This window comes from Tyto alba, unplaced genomic scaffold, assembly GCF_018691265.1.
Source record: "Tyto alba isolate M040663 unplaced genomic scaffold, T.alba_DEE_v4.0 Super-Scaffold_14, whole genome shotgun sequence".
Lineage (NCBI taxonomy): Eukaryota > Metazoa > Chordata > Aves > Strigiformes > Tytonidae > Tyto > Tyto alba.
Window position 1 is genome coordinate 20,695,448 of NW_024881276.1, and position 18,523 is coordinate 20,713,970.

The 18,523-nt window shown below is 35.0% G+C and overlaps 1 protein-coding gene across 1 annotated transcript in view; it reads right to left on the bottom strand.

Moving 5' to 3' along the window:
- CFAP47 (cilia and flagella associated protein 47) overlaps nucleotides 1-18,523 on the bottom strand; it is a 341,806-nt gene that overhangs the window by 128,819 nt on the left and 194,464 nt on the right. The window contains exons 49-50 of the mRNA XM_042788270.1: nucleotides 18,195-18,306; nucleotides 7,690-7,827 (exon numbers count right to left, since the gene is read on the bottom strand). Of these exons, the coding sequence (XP_042644204.1) occupies nucleotides 7,690-7,827; nucleotides 18,195-18,306 (250 nt within the window). The remainder of the gene's footprint in view (nucleotides 1-7,689; nucleotides 7,828-18,194; nucleotides 18,307-18,523) is intronic.

An 18,523-nucleotide genomic window follows, 5' to 3' on the forward strand; every position in this document is an offset into this window, starting at 1 on the left:
TCTGGATCAACCTACAGTGAATAGCAAAGCAGAGATGCAGTACAAATTAAGACATTATTAGATTCTTAGGGAAATAAAGTAATGCTAAAGGCCAAAGACTGTGGTAGGATACCCCTCAAAAAGGACAAGGACTTCTGAATTCAGGTTAACTGTGATAATGCTAATATCACACAACAACTGAATATGCGCCAGTCTGTGACTGCAATGGTTGAGATTTTTCTAACAACTGTTCCTTCTTGATATCAGTGATAGATTTGTCTGGTACTAGTAATCAACACAAACCAGTAACATATCCACTCTGAACCTTTTTTCATTTTTGAAATGTATATTTGAGGGTGGGTGAAAGGAGCAGTGACTTGTGAATGTCTGAATCTCTCAACTATGATTCTTGCACACACATAGTCTAACTCTCTGATGACAATGTATAAAATGCCATGTCTTTTGCCACAATAGGAAACAGCAGTTCCTTAACATTTATAATTTTGTAAGTATGTAAAGAATAATTAAGACTCTAATGTGCCTACAGAGAAGGCAAAGGAAATATTTTAAGAGAGATAATAGATACCATAACAAAAAAATCACTGCACTGGACAAGAATTATCTATTGCCTATTCAATAAAAATGTCAGAGCAGTCCTTTGCTGGTTAGTTAGGCAAATCTATCTCATAACTGAATGAGAATGCAGGAATGTCCAGTGTCTGGGATAAATTAAAAGTCAGAATTCCATATGTGCCATTTATTTTGTAGCTGCTGTAGAAATAAAAAGTCCTGAGCAAGCTCCAGCAGCAGGCTACTGAGTGGACAAAAGGATGCAAGATATGGGAGAAATTCATCCATGAAAAAAAAATGAGGTGAACTTACAGTTTTTCACTAACACAAAACATGACTTACAAGACTAGAATTACCTAATCACAAATAACCTTCAGGAACAACTTAGTTGAAGCAGATAGTGACAGTAGTACATGATGCAAACTTGTCTAGTTATGAAAGTACAGCACTACTTGTAATACAATTACAATAATAATATTTGGGGGCAAACCTGATGGTAAAATGAAAGAAAATAAATTAGAATGGATGGAGAAATGTTTTTATTTTCTCCTGTTGGAAATTAATATGCTGCCTTATTAAAAATATAATTTTGACTCAATCTAATATTTTAATTGATATTTCTGAACTGCTTAGTTTTCAGAAACTTGCAACAAATAAATAAATATATAAAAACTTTGCTCTGGATGTGTGAATCTATTTCTACAATAGCTTAACTGTTGGATTGCCCTGCCAGGCTCTGAGAATATATATGCAATATTTTCCTCTGCTTGAGGGACTGAACATAAACCTTGAAGGAAATTGTTCTCATCCTTAAGAAATAGGATATTCTAAGCAATTTTTCTTGGACAATCTTGTTGATGTTACTGTAATTTGAATGTGTCATAATAATTTGATTCATGTAATAGACTCAAGTAATTATTCAAATAGAAAAAATAACACACTGTTAAAAGACTTTTAAAAAATCATATATTTGATTTGAACTCCACTTCATATGAACTGTCCCAAGTATTAGGCTATGAAGTTTGACTTTTTCTTGTTTTCTGGCTCAGTGAGTAATTTCACAGGTCGTAGCAATTGAAAACGCATGAATAAAGATAGGGACCTTCCCTCTTTCCTCTCCTCACCCCATTATCTTCTACCCTAGACATGCTTATATGGCTGTGAGGAACTGGTAAAAAATAGTGTTGTTTCTCAGGACTATTATGTGTTCTCTGTGTGTTTATAATTCATTACCTGCTAAGGGGTAAAATAAGAATTGTTTGTAAGCATGACAAAGTAGGAAAGGCAGAATGATGACCTAGATAAAGAACATCTCAAACACTGAAACCTCATATCAAGGGCATTGGCTGTAAAGAAACTACTGCTCTGTTCCTAGCTCAGCTCATTTATTATTTTGTTTCAAAAACGTTATTTTTTATATCACTCTGAATGTGTTCTGTCACAGACTACTGGTACAGGTTTACACCTGGTCCTATCACATTAACCATACTGCTGGAGGATGGATTAGAAAGGGAAAAAATTGGTGTAGGTCTGCTGTGCTGTTTCAATTCAGCAAGGTGCAGGTCACGTCTGTCACTTCACAGGTGAACCTGGGACAGGCAGAATTCCAGAGTACATCTAGCCATGTAACCATGACAACTACAACCATTATTTTTGCTCAGGTTTTGGGTTTTTTTTCAGATTTTTTTTAATTAAATGGGCTACTAATTGATGAAATTCCATATATATATAAATATTTGAAGTCTGCTACACATGACAGAATGAATGTTTTTCTCAGTAATATAGTTTATGTAGACTGTCAGAACAAGCAAAAAGCATATCACAGACATTTTTAATTAGGTAAGAAAATTTAACTTGTTTATATGCAAATGCAATCCTACATACTATGACATCCAAAAATATACAGATGTACAGGTTTACAAATGGAGTGACTTATTTGTGGTTAGGGCAGATGCAACATTACTAGCCTTTTCAGCACAACAATACTAAAACACCTGCTGCATGAAGGATGATGTAACCTAAACTTCATCAGCAGTCTTACACTGTGAGCAATTACAGATTGCTTTTGTTATTAATTTTAAATGAGCTACCACGCTTTGTTTGCACAGATTTTTAATTGCACACATACCATGCCCCACAAAATTCCATGTGGGCCATAGGTCCTTGAAGCATTGCTACATCTGAATTGTTTCAAAACAACATGTTAGTTTATTAGGGGAGTCAAGCTGTTCTGAGTCTCAAAAGGACACAGGAGAATGCATAACATCAGACTGCAGTACTGCAAAAGGGCACCTACTGAGAAAGCTAACAATAATTGAACATTCTTTTTGACAAAGGAAAAAAGCATAAAACAGTCTAATCCTTAATGTTCTACATATGCTAAACTATCCCCAAAAGCTTGTATGCACTAGCATAAGTATAGCTTCAAATGCTAAAATGCTATCAAAAAAAAAGCAAGCTCTGGTTGGCATTTTACATTTTCAAATATGCATGCAGTTTACACAACGATTATTTTCTTTGGATATTTCTTCTGTAGCTCTTTTTTTTTTTTTTTTTCCTGACAAGGGAGATTCAATTAAAACAAACTAATCTGAAAGTGGAACACAATATGCTTGAACATACAGTGTGCAGATTAGACTTAAAACCAGCTTAACTACACAATCAAAATTTATGAGGGAGATAACTCAGAATTATTTTAAAGAATATTCCTGTTAGAAAAATAGTAATTCCATAAATAAATATGCATGTGAGATATATATTAATCGTATTACTGCATTAATACTGAATAATTCTTAACATTTACCATTGTATACTCAGTTCTTATAATCTTTTTAAAAATTTATCATGAATAAATGCAAAGTCTTATTTTAAACTGTCACCAACCTGAGTATTGTTTTGCTCTTAATCACTTTTAACAGTTGCTAGAACAAAGAAATTATTTCATTATCTTATTTATGTGAATACCCTAGTGTGTTACCACAAATGTTCAGCTTTTGGGGACTGATTTCAACCCTGAAAGCCTGGGAGGACCACATGTGCAACTATCATTACCTTTCAAAGGCATCAGCGTCTCACTGAACCTGCTCAGAAGCAGTTGTTTTTCAAGTCAACAGGAAAAACACTTAACTGTCAGAGACATATCATGAGAACTACAATGACAATTTAGACTAGAAAATGTCACCTGGCATTTAAGACCTGGTTGAAGGATAAACTAGCTTTAAAAGGCAATTAAAACAGGCTTTGCCCAAATGAATGCCTGGCCTAACCACTTTGACTATGCTTTTTTATCATGGCTTATTCACAAGTAGTGTTATCTTTTCGATGCTATGCCTTTCAAGTACAAAGAAATTTAAAAACTTGTCAATGGCATAGAAATGTAAATGCATTCCATCAGATGAACACAATAGGAAGTATAATCTTTTGATAAAGGCAATGCTTAAGGCAGACAGAATAAGACAACACCACATGCAAAATTCCCCTGTGTTGTACAAACAAACATTCTGCATCTGTAACTCTCAGCCCTGTGAGACTTCACCACTGGCAGGAACATTAAAAGCTGTTGCTTAAGTGCCGGCTCTGTGCCGAGGCTTGCTGCTGAAGAGAGAGTGAGGGGTTCTGTCAGAGAGGGGGATTTGCAGTTGCAGTGTAAGTCTTAGCCACGGCAGCAACTGCACCAACTTCGCACTCTTGACCCTTTAGAGGGAGTGGTGGGATCAAATGCCCAAGGGCAGCTGAGCTGATCTGGCAAAAGCTGAGCATCCTCCCTATTGCCCCCATGCGACACAGCAAAGAGCACAACACAGGAGCAATCGTCCAAGTAGAAAAATTTCCTCTACTTTGAGAGGAGATTTTGACAAGTATAAGAGCATTTAGTCAGACTGTGAAACAAATATCTATTAATGACTGTTATTTATTCATTATTTTAGCACTTTAATATGTAGGAATATCTAAAGATAAATGTTACATGAAAGACCAGCTGTATCCTACTTTCAGTCTTAGCAACCACTTAGCCTTGTTTTACTTTTGGCTTTCATGAGAAAAAAACCCTAGGTTCTCTTCTCTTGAGAGACGGAAATATGCTTTGGAAAGAACTAAAACCCGATGTCAGTTTAGAACGGAGCAAGACCCTGTCATTACATCTGCACTGCAGACATTCTTCTATTTGGGTTTTGGTTTCTTTTCTTTTTTTAGTCCTGGTATAAGGCAGTATAAAAAGGATTTGTCATAAGGATTGTTATATCAGTGGTTTAATTGGAAGCACTAGATGTGGTTTTCCTTAACTACATCTGAAGGAGAAAAAAATCATGAACAAATTTCAGAATAATTAACTTTTTAGAATAGCATAATGAATGATTTTTGTAGAAATTATGAAAAGAATGTATGAAAACTATTCTAGAAATTACCATATTTTTCTACAGTCATACCTATGATATAATTTGAAGAAGTAAAAAAGAATAAGAAGGTACATACACATATACATACTTATATAATGCATGTGTGTGTGTACCTGGAGCTGATATTGAATGTTAAGGTGTATATAACAAGGTAGTAGTTTCTAGTATGTTTCAAAAGAATTATTTTCACTGAGTGATAGCAAGACAAAAATGTTCGGTATATATGTGTTCATCATTAGAGAATTTTGTCTAAACATATTCATCTATGGAAAACTCCACACTTATTTTGGCCTCTACCAATTCAAGTCTGTATATTAATTTTCTCTACATCAGAAGTCCACTATTTGCTGTTACCCCAGATCAGTAATTCTCAGATGGGGATTCTCAGGTCTGAGATTCACTTTTTCAGTGTGTGATGCCTCTGGTCAGATGCAAGTGGTTTGCATTCTACTAGTGGTATGCACCTTGTAATTAAGAAATATTAAATCTCAGTAATATACATCAATTATTCTACTCTGAAAAGCCATAGAGTAATTATTTTTTATTAAAAACTACAGTAACAAAATAAATGTAAAAGAAAACTGTATAGGATAAAGCTAAGACTCTGTTAGTTCCTCTCTGAAGTTTAGAAAAAGACTACTACTATCATATAAGTTGGTGCACACCTTGTTACATTCCATCTGTACTTAGCCTTTTGCAGCAGATACTTTTCCCAGCTGTAAAAGTTATAGATGTCTCGGACAAATGAATGGTTGTGATGGAAGATAATGTTTTGTGAAATGACTAGAGCAGTTGTTTGATATAAAGGTGAGCCAGAAGCCTGCTGTTCGTAGGATATGGGCATTGTAACGGTATATCTTCTGTATGGAAGAAAGAAAAATCCTATTATTGAGCAATGCTGTATTAGAGAGGAATCGTTCCATGTCCTACTTTAAGTCCACTTTAGCAAGCAATCCTAATGACGTCCTAAACATTGCTAGTAGTCATAAAACTTGAGTTAGTACAATTTACTTGAAACACTTAGGTTACAATAAGACAAAGATACAATTCTACAGTAGCACAAAAATAGCAAAAGATGGTAACTGAAAGCTAATACACAGTCGCTTGATGCAGCCATATATAAATAAGCTGTGCAGATTTTTACAAGTACCAATGGGACCCAGTGTGCTGAAATGATTATAACCATGTAAATTATCGTGCAGTGAAAAAGGGAGCTGAGTTGGACCTGATTATCTGGCCCCTCTCAGCAAGTTATTAGACTAATCACCCACCAGCATAGTTGAAAAACACATTCCAAATGCATAAGTAGATCATCCAGTCTCACATTGCTAATGAGGGACCCAAAATGAGCAAAAGGTTTATCAGCCATAATAATAGCAAACAGTGAATTTGCATTGGATTTTCTACCTAAGAACAATGCCCTCAATTCATACCAGTGGTAGGGACAGTACTGAGAAATCCACTCACTTAACCTTCTATTTTCAGTAACTTCCAATTACAGCCTCTACTAATTTCAGACTGATGACTCCTAACTTGCAAAGCCTAAATATCTCATGAGCAGTAGCATAGTTTGGGCAATAGAAGAATTAAATTCACAAATATTTGCAGTCTTTCAGTAGAGGTTTGAAGATTATCTCCAATATTTTCCTGTACTTGGCTTCACTTTTGATATTTCTTTTACGATTAGTTCCTCCTAACATCTTGAATCCTTCCAATTCTCATCTTTACTGAATTGTCTGCACATATCACCTTAATATAATCTTTCTCAAAATCATCCTTCTGTAAACTTACAATGATGCATTGTGTGAGTTTTAATGTCAACCTACTTCCATGTTGCTCGTATGATAATTCAAATAAAAAAACTAGTTGTAGGAGGAGAATGAAAGGAAATATCCTTGAACCTTGAAAAGCAGTGAAAGTTAAATACTGATTATTTCTATTCTTCCTAACTGCCTTCTTAAGCACTTTCTTCTATTTCTAGCTCTCTTCATGCTAGAATTTTAAAAAACACAACTGTTCAATATTATTAGGTATCTAATATAATGCTTTATAATTTAAATACATTCCAAATTAGGTATTAAAAGAATAAAAAGCAGGGTTCTATAGGCAAAGTTGTACTTGCAATTGTAAAGAAGAAAGTGGAGAAATTTGTTTAAAAACAAACAAAAAACCCTATGTTCATCTATTTGGTGTGCACATTTATAATCACAAAAGTATTCCTCTGGAATACTTAAAATCTCAAAAATAATGCAGAAACTGTTTAGAACAAACTAGGAGGTGATCTGAAAGTAAGCAGGTATTCTGGAATTTTCTCCCCCCTATTTTACTGTTACTGACTGAAGGAGCATCTACGACTGACAGTTAAAAGAAAGTTTTTTCCACAATGGAATGAAGTGGGGCAATGTGAATTTCAGAAACGGCCTGCTTTTACATCAGCACTATTAATATTATTGGACACTTTTAAAATAAAACATTCAACAAATGCTGCCCCTCTCCAACAACATGACATTCAGTGACATAGTTGCAATAAAAGAGAAAAATAAAAAACAAGCCTACCTTAAAATTTCTTTAAAATGTTTCAAAAATCATAGAAGAAGAAGTTCCATATATGCCTGGAATAAACATTTGACTTAACACTGATTACAGGCATGTGGCCTGTCATATTGAATATACATTTAATTTAAAAAAGAAATTGATATAAGTTTATACAAACTGACAATGAGCTTATCCATAATAACAAACATACCCATGTTTGCTGCATCAACAGTTCGTGGTGTCTCTGCTGAAAATTTCTGAAAGGCCTGTTCACCATCTGTCTTCTCTGGTGAGCTGTTATGTCGAGACTGCTGTTGGTCTTCATCTTCAGCAACAAATGAAATTACACCTAAAACAAATAGATACCAGGTGTTATATTAGCCGGGGTATTAGCTTTATAAAGCAGACTGCCAGACATGTACGAGTATTTCCTCAGTTCAAAACCAATAATGAATGAAGTAAAACTTCCACTCCAGGTGTCAGCCATCCAATTATAATTTATGGTAATAAAAAATACATCTTGAGTTAGTCCAAGCAGATTAACCAACTTTTGTCCCCAAAGTGTTTTTCTACTTACCTGAACAGATCAGCAATAAGTACCTGAAAAGATCAGTAATAAGAAATACAAGTAAATCTATTTTTTAAAAATTATAAAATATGGTGGGCAATAATAGTATATTTCTTTCCACTGCAATTTTCTATGCATAGTCTTTATTGTTTCTGTTATTTTTCTAAATCACAGTGTCTCATTCTAGTGCTATAATATAATAAATGTAAAAGTTAAAATATCCCTGTGATATATTTTTGTATTGTTGTCTTGGTTTGGGCTGAAATAGAGTTAATATTCCTTTTCAGGGACTAAATGAGTGCTGTGTTTTGGATTTAGCTTTGGGTTTGGTATGAGAAGAATGCTGATAGCACACTGATGTTTTCAGCTGCTACCGAGACTTCAAGGACTCTCCGACTCCCCATGTTCTGCCCGTGTGCAAGGGCACAGGGAGCAGGGAGGGAGCATGGCCAGAGCCCCCGACCCAAACTGGCCACTGAAATATTCCATATCATGGAATGTCATGCTCACTGTATAGAGGAGGGGTGGTTGGGAAGGAGCTCTCTCTCTCTCGCTTCTGGGATTGCGATTGTGGGATCTTGGTATCTCGGGGTCGCTGGCCGGGAACGGGCTGGGTATTGGTTAGCGGGTGGTGAGCAATTACGCTGTACATTGCCTGTTTATATATTTCTTTTTTTTTTCCTCATCATCGTCATTGTTCTCGTTTTATTGCCATTATTAAACTGTTCTTATCTCAGCCTGCGAGTCTCCCTTCACCCCTCTAATTCCCTCCCCCATTCCCAGGTGGGGAGGGGGAAGGGAGGGTGACCAGCTGCGCTGTGGTTGGCTGCCGACCAGGCCCAAACCACTACAATTGTATGTTAAGTTGTAATCAGGTAGTTAGGAAAGATAAAATACATAGAGATTGTAAAACCAGAGGTTTTAAATTGACTAATTCCTATTAGATAATATAAAATCTAATTTAAAAAATCTAGTATGTACATGGTTCATTTAAATAACATTAACATTATTCTGGAAGATTTTATACACCAACTTTGAATAAGCAGCTTTTGTTTCTTGCATTATGTACCTCATACTAAGAATTTTAAATCTACACAGATTTTTGGAAATACTTCATATCATTCCTATTTTATCTAAATGGCTGTCCCTCCATATTCTGATGCATTTTGGGGAGTTTCCAAGCTGAAATAAATACATGTTGCAGGTTTAATTCTAGCCTCATATGTACAATGAAGAACTAATTTGAGGGAATTACTTATTTTATGATATTTTACAGTAAGAAATCTTCCCATTTGAAATCATTAGAATTTATGTGAAATGGTCTCCCAAAGGGAACTTATATAACTGTGTCTTATTAAGGGTTTGGGAAAATTACTCATAGTGGGGCTTTCTTAATTTGAAATTGAGAATTAATATAATTTTATGAGAGTCCCAGAACAATTTGATTTTTAAATAATTACATTTAATGGTGTTTTTTGTTTCTCCAGCTTGGAGTGGGATAGATGTGTGGTAACAGATCACATGCCAGAAAGGAGGTGTTGTGCTCGCTACCTAGCTGAATTTAGCATCTTACTAGCAGGAATACTAAAGCTAAGTATCAAGGCTCAAATGGGACCTGGGAAAGGGAGCAACAGTGAGGGGGAGAGACAGCACCACAGTCACAACAACCGCCATGAGTTTAGCAGCCAGGAACTGATCCAGTTTCCTGTTGCACGTACCTGTACCCACCCATCTCATTTACAGTCTTCGAGGCTTAACTTTCCTCGCTTAATGACAGACTTCTGCAGAAGGCTGCATTCATGCTTCTAAATGTTCTAGTTTCACTTCATTTCAGGAGGGATTAATCTTAAAAAAATGGCCTTACTGTTAGTTTCGATAATCATAATATGCTAGAAGGATGTTACTCTTTAAAGAAAAAAAGAAAAAAAAGAGACAAATAAAACATAAGTAAAGTCAAATGCTACCAGGAAGTCTTGGAAAAGCAAAATTTGTTCACTATATGCTCAATGGTAGCTACATCAGGTGGCAATTTCAACATGAGAAACACTGAAAATTTATTTCTTTTAAGAAGGATTACATTAAAATGTTGCAGGGAAGCAAGGTTTATCATATTCATATTGCCACTGTCTCTTTCTCTCTGAGAGACAGAAAATGGGCACAACAGGTATAAAATACCAAAGTTGAAAACAAAACCAAAAAATGGAAAGAGATGTGTACTTAAATCCAGAGAAAGGAACTATATAATTTTAAATCAGAAAATATTAGAACCTCAGATTTTCTTCCCTCTGTTAAGAAAAATCTATAAAAATACAAATAAGAAAATAAAAATAATTAAAACCAAAACACAAAACATTTTAAATAGAAAATTTTTACAAATTTCTAAGATTACAGTAGAAAATTCAGAAATTCATTCTAAATATGCCGGAGAATTATTACAATTTCAGGAAATCAGTGAATATTAAAAAATAAATCTTCAAAGAGAAGGCAGATGTATAAGTAAAATAAAAAATAAAAAACCACATTATTGAAAGCTCAGAGGAATCAAGTCTAAAGAAAATCCTCAAGGTATGTAAATATTGATATAAGAGGACATATTTGATGGCACGAATAGCTAAAGGATCTTAGGATAAATACTGACTAATTCATCTGATTTTATGTCTCAATATATAATCCTAGTATAATTTTGGTCTATTGCATCACAATACTAGAGAGAAGCAAAGTGCAAGAGAAAAACTTCATTAATTTTAAATACCATCTTACCTATCAACATACTTGAAAGGTGTGAACAACTATACGAAAATTAATTTAAATATGCAAAATGATAGCTTTAAAGTTGATTAAAAATACTTGACTAAATGCTGAAAAATCACTAAATTCATAAATTCTAAAGCCTCCTTACAGTACAGAATATTTTGTTGCACTTCATTTTAAAATTTAAGTAATTCTTGCTTATAGTCTTTGCTTCCAGTGACAATGGATTATTTTCTTTGCCAGCTGTCTGTATTTCAGAATATTCTACTGTGCATACGTGCATGTGAGAGAAAGAGGGATAGAACTCAAGTGTTCACGGTTTAAAAATTTTTGTTTCATCAGCAAGTAGCGGCATGGTAAAACAGCAACTTTTTTGGCTCTGCACAAAATGTGCTCTCAAAAGCACCAAAATAATTGGCTGAAGGACTCTGAATAATTAGTTTTTATTTGTAGAAAATCTTGGAACACTTGAAAAATTCTGGAACTGTAAATGGCTAATGTTCAAGAATATTTCAAGAACTAGTGGAAGAGCTATGGTAACTAAAAACCACTTGAATTGCTAAACCACTGTTATGATAATCTATCAGTCACACAATCAAAACATCAGTGAAGAATTACACCATAATTGCTGACAATCAGTTTTTCTTCTTTATGTAGAACAGATCTCAAACAGAATTAATGAGGTTAAAATCTTGGTCAATAAAGGTGATTAGATTGATTTAATGCATTCAGATCTCTGCAAGGCACTCAATTAAATGTCAAAGTATTTTAATAAAAAATAATCAGTTTTACTACAGATGGCATAAATTTTTAAACTTAGGTTATCTGCTTAACCTTAAAATATTCATAGATCGTCTTTCATAATTTTCATGGGTGCCATCTACTACTGGCTCCAAGCTATTTAAATTTTTTATTAGGGGAAAAAAAGAAAATCCTTGCTGGAAAGAATTGCAAATAACAACAACAACAACAACAAAAAGTATTCATTTCAAGTCAAATATAGAATGCAGAATCCTTACCAGTGAGCACACTTACTACATAGTATGCTCTGCATTCCTTCAGTCTTTAAATTGAGAGACATTATTTTCCTAGGAAGAGCAGAATGCTCTCCTGGTTCAGGAGTGAATGGTGCAACCCAATGACCACTATCGGTGATTAAAATAGCTGATAATACATAAATATATAAATTTATTCAAATTATGGGTTACAAAAAAAAAAATCCAAACAAAAGTTGTTTTGCAGGATGGGAAAATGAGTTTTATATGATGAAGAGTAATAAAAAGTCCTTAGCATTCTGTGAAGTAACGAAAAATATATTGGAAAGATGCAGAAACACTGCATCAAAAAATGACAGTTTTAAAGTAACAAATAAGCATGTTTACATTTTTCTGTAAGGTTGTGCTCAGCTTGACTGCTATGTTATGAAAGGGCTTTGATACAGGAAGTTTTAGGCTTTCAGCTGTGAAGACACTGCCATCCTACAGAACCCACCGTTGCTTACACTGTTTTCAGCAGAGGCAGCGATATCTTGTATTACCTTATTGATGCTGCAAAGCGACTGGTAAATGATAATTTGTTCATGCAGAACGTCCCCTATGTTTGTGGCTTTTTCCTGCATCTAGTTGCTCAGTTCTGACTTCTGTGTCATACATTATATAACAATGTAACTTGTCAAAATATCATGGCTGACAATTTTTAAAGCATACATTCAGAAACAAACAAGACTTCATGTACATCACAGAGATACAATTCCCACTGATTTAACTTGCCACAGAATTATGTCACCAGTAAGTATTTGTCATGGTTTGAGCCTGGTTGGCATCCAGCCATCCTGCAGCTGGTCACTCACCCTCCTCCTCCACCTGGGAATGGGGGAGGGTATTGGTGAGGTAAAGGGAGACTCGCAGGTTGAGATAGAAACAGTTTAACAATGATAATAAAATGAAAACAATTACAGTAATAGGAAATATAAATGGGTAATGCACAATACAATTGCTCACCACCCGCTGACCAACACCCAGCCTGTTCCTGGCTAGCGATCCCGAAATGTCAAGACACTGCAATCGCAATCCCGTAAGCGAGAGCGAGCCCCGCTTCCCGACCACCCCTCCTCTCTATAGTGAGCATGACGTGCCATGATATGGAATATTTCATTGGCCAGTTTGGGTCGGGGGCTCTGGCCGTGCTCTCTCCCTGCTCCCTGTGCCCTTGCACTCGGGCAGGACATGGGGAGTTGGAGGGTCCTTGAAACCTCAGTAGCAGCTGAAAACATGTGTGCTATCAGCATTCTTCTCATACAAAACCCAGTGCTGAATCTAAAACACAGCACTGTCCTAGTTACCCAAAAAGGAACATTAACTCTATTCCAGCCTAAACCAAGACAGTATTTTAGAAAATACCACTCCTCTTCTCAGCTGTCCTTTGGCATATAAATAAAATACTAAACTCACCAAAGTAACAATACAAGTATTCCTAGAATTATACTGAAAATGAATAATTAAAAATTACATAAATTGTGGATGTTTTCTATTTGCTGATACAACATTGCTTTTAAAGGTTTCTTGGTCAAAACATCATTGCAAATTTTCTAGATTTACTATCCAGTGTTTAAACATCTTATACAATTTCAGTCCACATATTAATACTGAAGCCTTGTTTTATATTGCTTCAGAGAAGACGCATCCATTTAAAAGGAGGCAGGCTGTTTTATTTCCCAATAAAATTGTAATTGCAACACCACATGTTAGACTTACTCATTGGCTATACACGAAAATACCTCATCCCTGAATCCAATTAAGAAAGCAAGAAATAACCAAGTTTTTCCTTTATGTATAATTTGAATGGTCTATTTGAAAGATAAGTATGGTACATGATTATTTCCTGGTCCAGAGAGATGATAAAAGCCCACAATATCCCAATATTTTAATGGAAACAAGAACAGAAGGCTATGTGGCCATGGAATTCATTACACAAATCTTAAAATATATAGAAATGTTTGTCTTGTGGTTTAAATAGACCAACATGATCTTAATAGGCATAGATCTTGGGAGCAAAAGGAGAGTTTTTTATGTTTTCGTGTTTTTTTCTGGCGGATGAAAACAATGTATAGTTGCTGCCTCAGAAAAGTTCCACAGAAGAGAGAAGATAAATTAAAAATATGAGAGTAATTTATGTAAGCTGTAGCTATGGCCAATTTTAATTCTGGCAATTTTTCTATTGACAAGAAAATATATTGCTGTAGGTTACAACAAAACTTCAAAATCTCTATTTTGCATAGGAAAACCTCATGATGGTATATGTAACTTCTAAATAGTTTCTGTAAATCCTACTACCTGTTGGCATACTGGGACTAAATAGATTGCTCCCTGCATCAACAAAAAGGAAGCAGAATAAGCTTTAAGACTCATACACAGGAGAAATAAGCAAGTGGCAAATCCCACTGTCAACTATCATTCATATATGGTTTTGTAGCAATTAATAAAGAGGTGAATTGTTTTATTTATTTATAATTCTCACTGTCTGTTCATAATGTGACAATGAAATCATTATATGAAAGGGCACATGAGTACGCAACTCCAGCTGCACCAGGACAGATGGAAAGGGTATGCTGGGGATCACCTTGCCAGGCCGTGGCGTGTACAAACAGAGCAGCCATCCTTCAGTGAACTCCAGCAATCAGGCAGTGGAGGTATGCCAGAGCCACTCACAGTAACTGATCAGCCAGAAGACCCTTCTAACTTTGTCTTTACTACAGATGATTTAGACTCGGCTTGTTAGGGTGTCACAGTTAGAAAGGAAGTGCTTAAAGCAAAAGTAAGGACAGGTGATGAAAATACAGCAATGGCTACAAGAAGCTACAGAAGAAGTCTTCCTCCTGCTTGTAATTTTATGATTCCATTGAAATTAGAGCAATCAGTAGAGCAATTTGCAGAATTGCACCAAACAAGGAAATTGACAATGGGTTTTTTTTAATCAGATTTCACACAAATATTGAATGGAAAATACTGTTAAACAACAAGATTAATCAACTCATTTACAGGCCAGAATATATTGGCATGATCGTCACCACCTCATTAAAACTGTCCCACAGCTGCAGTCTGACAGGCCATGGTCTGTAACATACTGCCCTTTTTCCTTCAAAAGCTCCAAGTAGCATAGAAAAGTGCTGCCTACTAAGTACAGATATAGTTAAAAAATAAATGAAAATGATACATAAAATTAGAAAGCTCATTTCCAAGAGCCAGAAAACTTTTATGGATAAAAGAACAATGACTATAACAGGTGTGTATTTTTTGCACAAGAAATATCCAAGCATTATGAGCTTTGGTCTGTTCTGGAAAAATACTCGTCTATTCTGTGGAAAGCAGAAATAAGAGTTTGATAAAAGATAAAGTAATATATAGAAGATGCTTTATCAGACCTAAAGGAAATTGCTCTATTACTTTGAAAACAGATTGCTGAAGAATTTTATCTGGTGCCAGAATCTTATGTGAGATGTTTATTAGCTATTATTTCTATGTTAAAGCTGTCATACAGCTACAAACTTACTGAAGCGTATAATATGAGCCCTCTATTGGAATGCTTCCAAATGGACTTTTGAAAAGAACTGGGTCCATTTTTAACTTAGCAATCATAAAATAGTAAGAAGGAAAGGGAAAAAAGTATAATTTTGCAGCTATATAATTTTGCAACGAAAAGGACTTTGAATGTAAAGTAAAAACGCAGACCATTAGCTCAGTACAAAAATTTATCTGGTAAAAGTAATTTTGTGAGAATTTATTTTAAGACAGCAAAAACCAGTACTAGAACATCCAGGCTACAAAGTTGTATGCTTAGAAGTTAGGGAGCTCTAAACTTGGAATCTTCCATCAGCACCGTGACAGAATCTTCAACTAGACATCTAAATAGTTGGGTTTCCCCCACAGGATAAAATTCACTCACTCTGTGCATAACTTTTGAGCACTGCTTTTTGTTTTCAGTCATTCAACATGTTGGCCCCATGGATTATTTACTTCTCTCTAAAGAAATTAACCAAACTGAACAAAGAGTATCTTTCTTTTGGGGTGTTTAAATAATACTTTACCTGTAATATCCTGAATGTAGAAAGGACTAAGATTCCTGAGTACTAATTAATTCCCACTTGAGTCACCTAAATCTAATGTGTGATCCTTAAGCTTCAGGCTAGCTGCTGAAAAATCCTAAAAGTGCCAAAAATGCATATATATCTCCGCTTTGACATTAAAGGTTCCCAGGAGCTGAAAATTCTGCTTTGGGGAACAAATATGACTACCCAGCCTTGCACAGTATGAAGCAGACAGACTTCCATTCTCCTTGAAGCCACAAAGTAAGCACTTCCTAAGTGATGTTACCTTAGATAGGACACCTGGTTGTTAGGTTTATATCACACCTAACATCAGACAGCAAAATCAGTCGCCTTTCAAACCTGCGACAGCGGCCTTTCTTCCCTCCATCCCTCTTCCTCTGACAGCAGCTGAATGATTAGAGAGCATGCACAAATTTCTGTGACAACCAAAACTGTCCCTACTCCAGAGGAAGAATGAACATGATTTCCTAAGGTAGTGATTAAAGCAAGCAGAACCAGGGGGTGGATGGTAGATATCTGGGCCCTGTCCCTTTTCAAAGAATAACTTCAACCTTCTATCAAGTTATTTTAAAGCATAAAATAAATGAACTCTCTTCTGAAAAAAAGAGCATATGTGCCTTCCCAACCTTTGAACCAATAACTTCTCTGTGGTGTTAGAGAGACTGACTGTTCTCTCTTTTTCTCACTCAGTGAACACATAATCCTTACAAGCATAATAGAAACCATTGTAATAGAGATTAGGGGAACGAGAGAACATATGAGATGTCAATATGAACATGACATCTCTGTCCCTGTGAAGGCCTGGCTTTTACCACCTGGTATTGATTTGCTGTATGATAGATCCCTTGGAACTTCTTCTACTGAAACTTTCAGTATACATAAAAGAATTGGAGATTCTCTAAACCAGAACAGAATATTCCTAAACCTTTAAAGCCTGAAAAAAAAAAGGTGTAAATTAAAATATAGTGCATCTTGAAATGCACTATAAGGTCACAAATTTCATTGAAAACTGACACTTATGTATAGAAAGTGAATTTTGCTTCAGAATTAGCAAGAAGGCACTTCATGTGGCACTAGGCCAAGCCTAGTTACAAGTATTAATTACTTTTCACAAGTCACCTGTGAATTGGGATGGCATTATTACTTACATTTTACCCACCTGATAATAAAATCAAAATGGCCAAAAGGTCAAACCAGTTTGGCATCCCCATGGACAAGATTTAATAGATTTTTAATGTTGAGAATACAGCTGTCATTAATCTCAATTATCTAAAAAGATAGCAGAATCAAATGTCCAGACTTGGGAACCCACAAAATCAAAACTACACACTAAGTATTTGGGATTGAGATTTATCCAATACCAGAAATCTTTTTGTTTAAGAAGTTGTTCAAACTTAAGCTTCCTGAGTGCTATTCAGTTACTTTAAGACCATCTCTTCTGCTCCCAAAATTCCCTCCCAAACACACTCTTGTTCCTTGCTCTCCTGAGAGTTACTACACTATCTACTCTACAAGGAAGAAAAAGACTGATTGTACAGCCTCATTCTCATAGTCATGCTTTTCATATTATGAGGTAAAGAATGAGCACCATGGAATTGTAGAATTACTTCTAAGCATTTGAAAATTATAAAATTTTAATTGTTAAAAAATATTATTTTCAAAAAATTCTTCACAGGACAAAACATTAAATATGATATGCTGATGTTAGTTAAAACAAACAAGAGTCTTGTTATTGTATCATAAGAGTAACAATATAAACATGGACTGATGCAAATTATTTGTAATTAATTTTGGATATCCCTACACATCTCTAAGAATGTGTTTCTAAGAATTGGGTTCACTACATTCTATTTATGTATTCTTATCTTGTGGTCAACAACTTGAACTTTAATCAAGGGAAAGAATCAAATTCCAGTCTGTACCTTTAAATTTTTCGTTATAGTAATCCTAAAATAACTACAGCTATTCAACAGGTTTTGGAAAATTAAGTTTAGACCCAAGAACTTGGTGATAATTAAAAATTATTAATTCTTATTGAGTCAGTTTTCATGGGACCAATTAAATGCATAAAGTTGCGCATATGCTGGCAGTTTTGAAGGACCTGACCACATATTTAGCAGTAATACACCTTTACAAATAAAAATACAAGCCAGATTAAAAAACAGTATCACTAGTAATTATAGCCTTACTCCCAGAAGAAAGGTTATGTTGAGCAGAAATGCAAGCATTAAATGTAAACAGATTTAATCTGCAAATTTATAGAGATTTTATACATTTGGGTTCTACACTGTACCTTGAAAGATTCCTCGTGTCCACGGAGATACGCTCAAAGTGTAAGCAACTGTGTCATCTGGGTCTACAGTAATAACAGGTGCACCACCCACCATTGAAAGATCTGAAGATACCTGGTGAAGAGAATTCACAAAGAGGAAAAATCATCAAAGGCAAGTTACTGTTGCAAAAACACTATAGAAAAAATATCCAATTTACTTGCTTTGAAAAGCAGAATACAACGTACGCTATTGGTAAATCCTAACCTTTAGGTACAGGAAAAGAATAAATACTGTAAGGGTAGTGCTGGCATATACAGATTATATTAAACACAAACTTTGAAGTCATTGC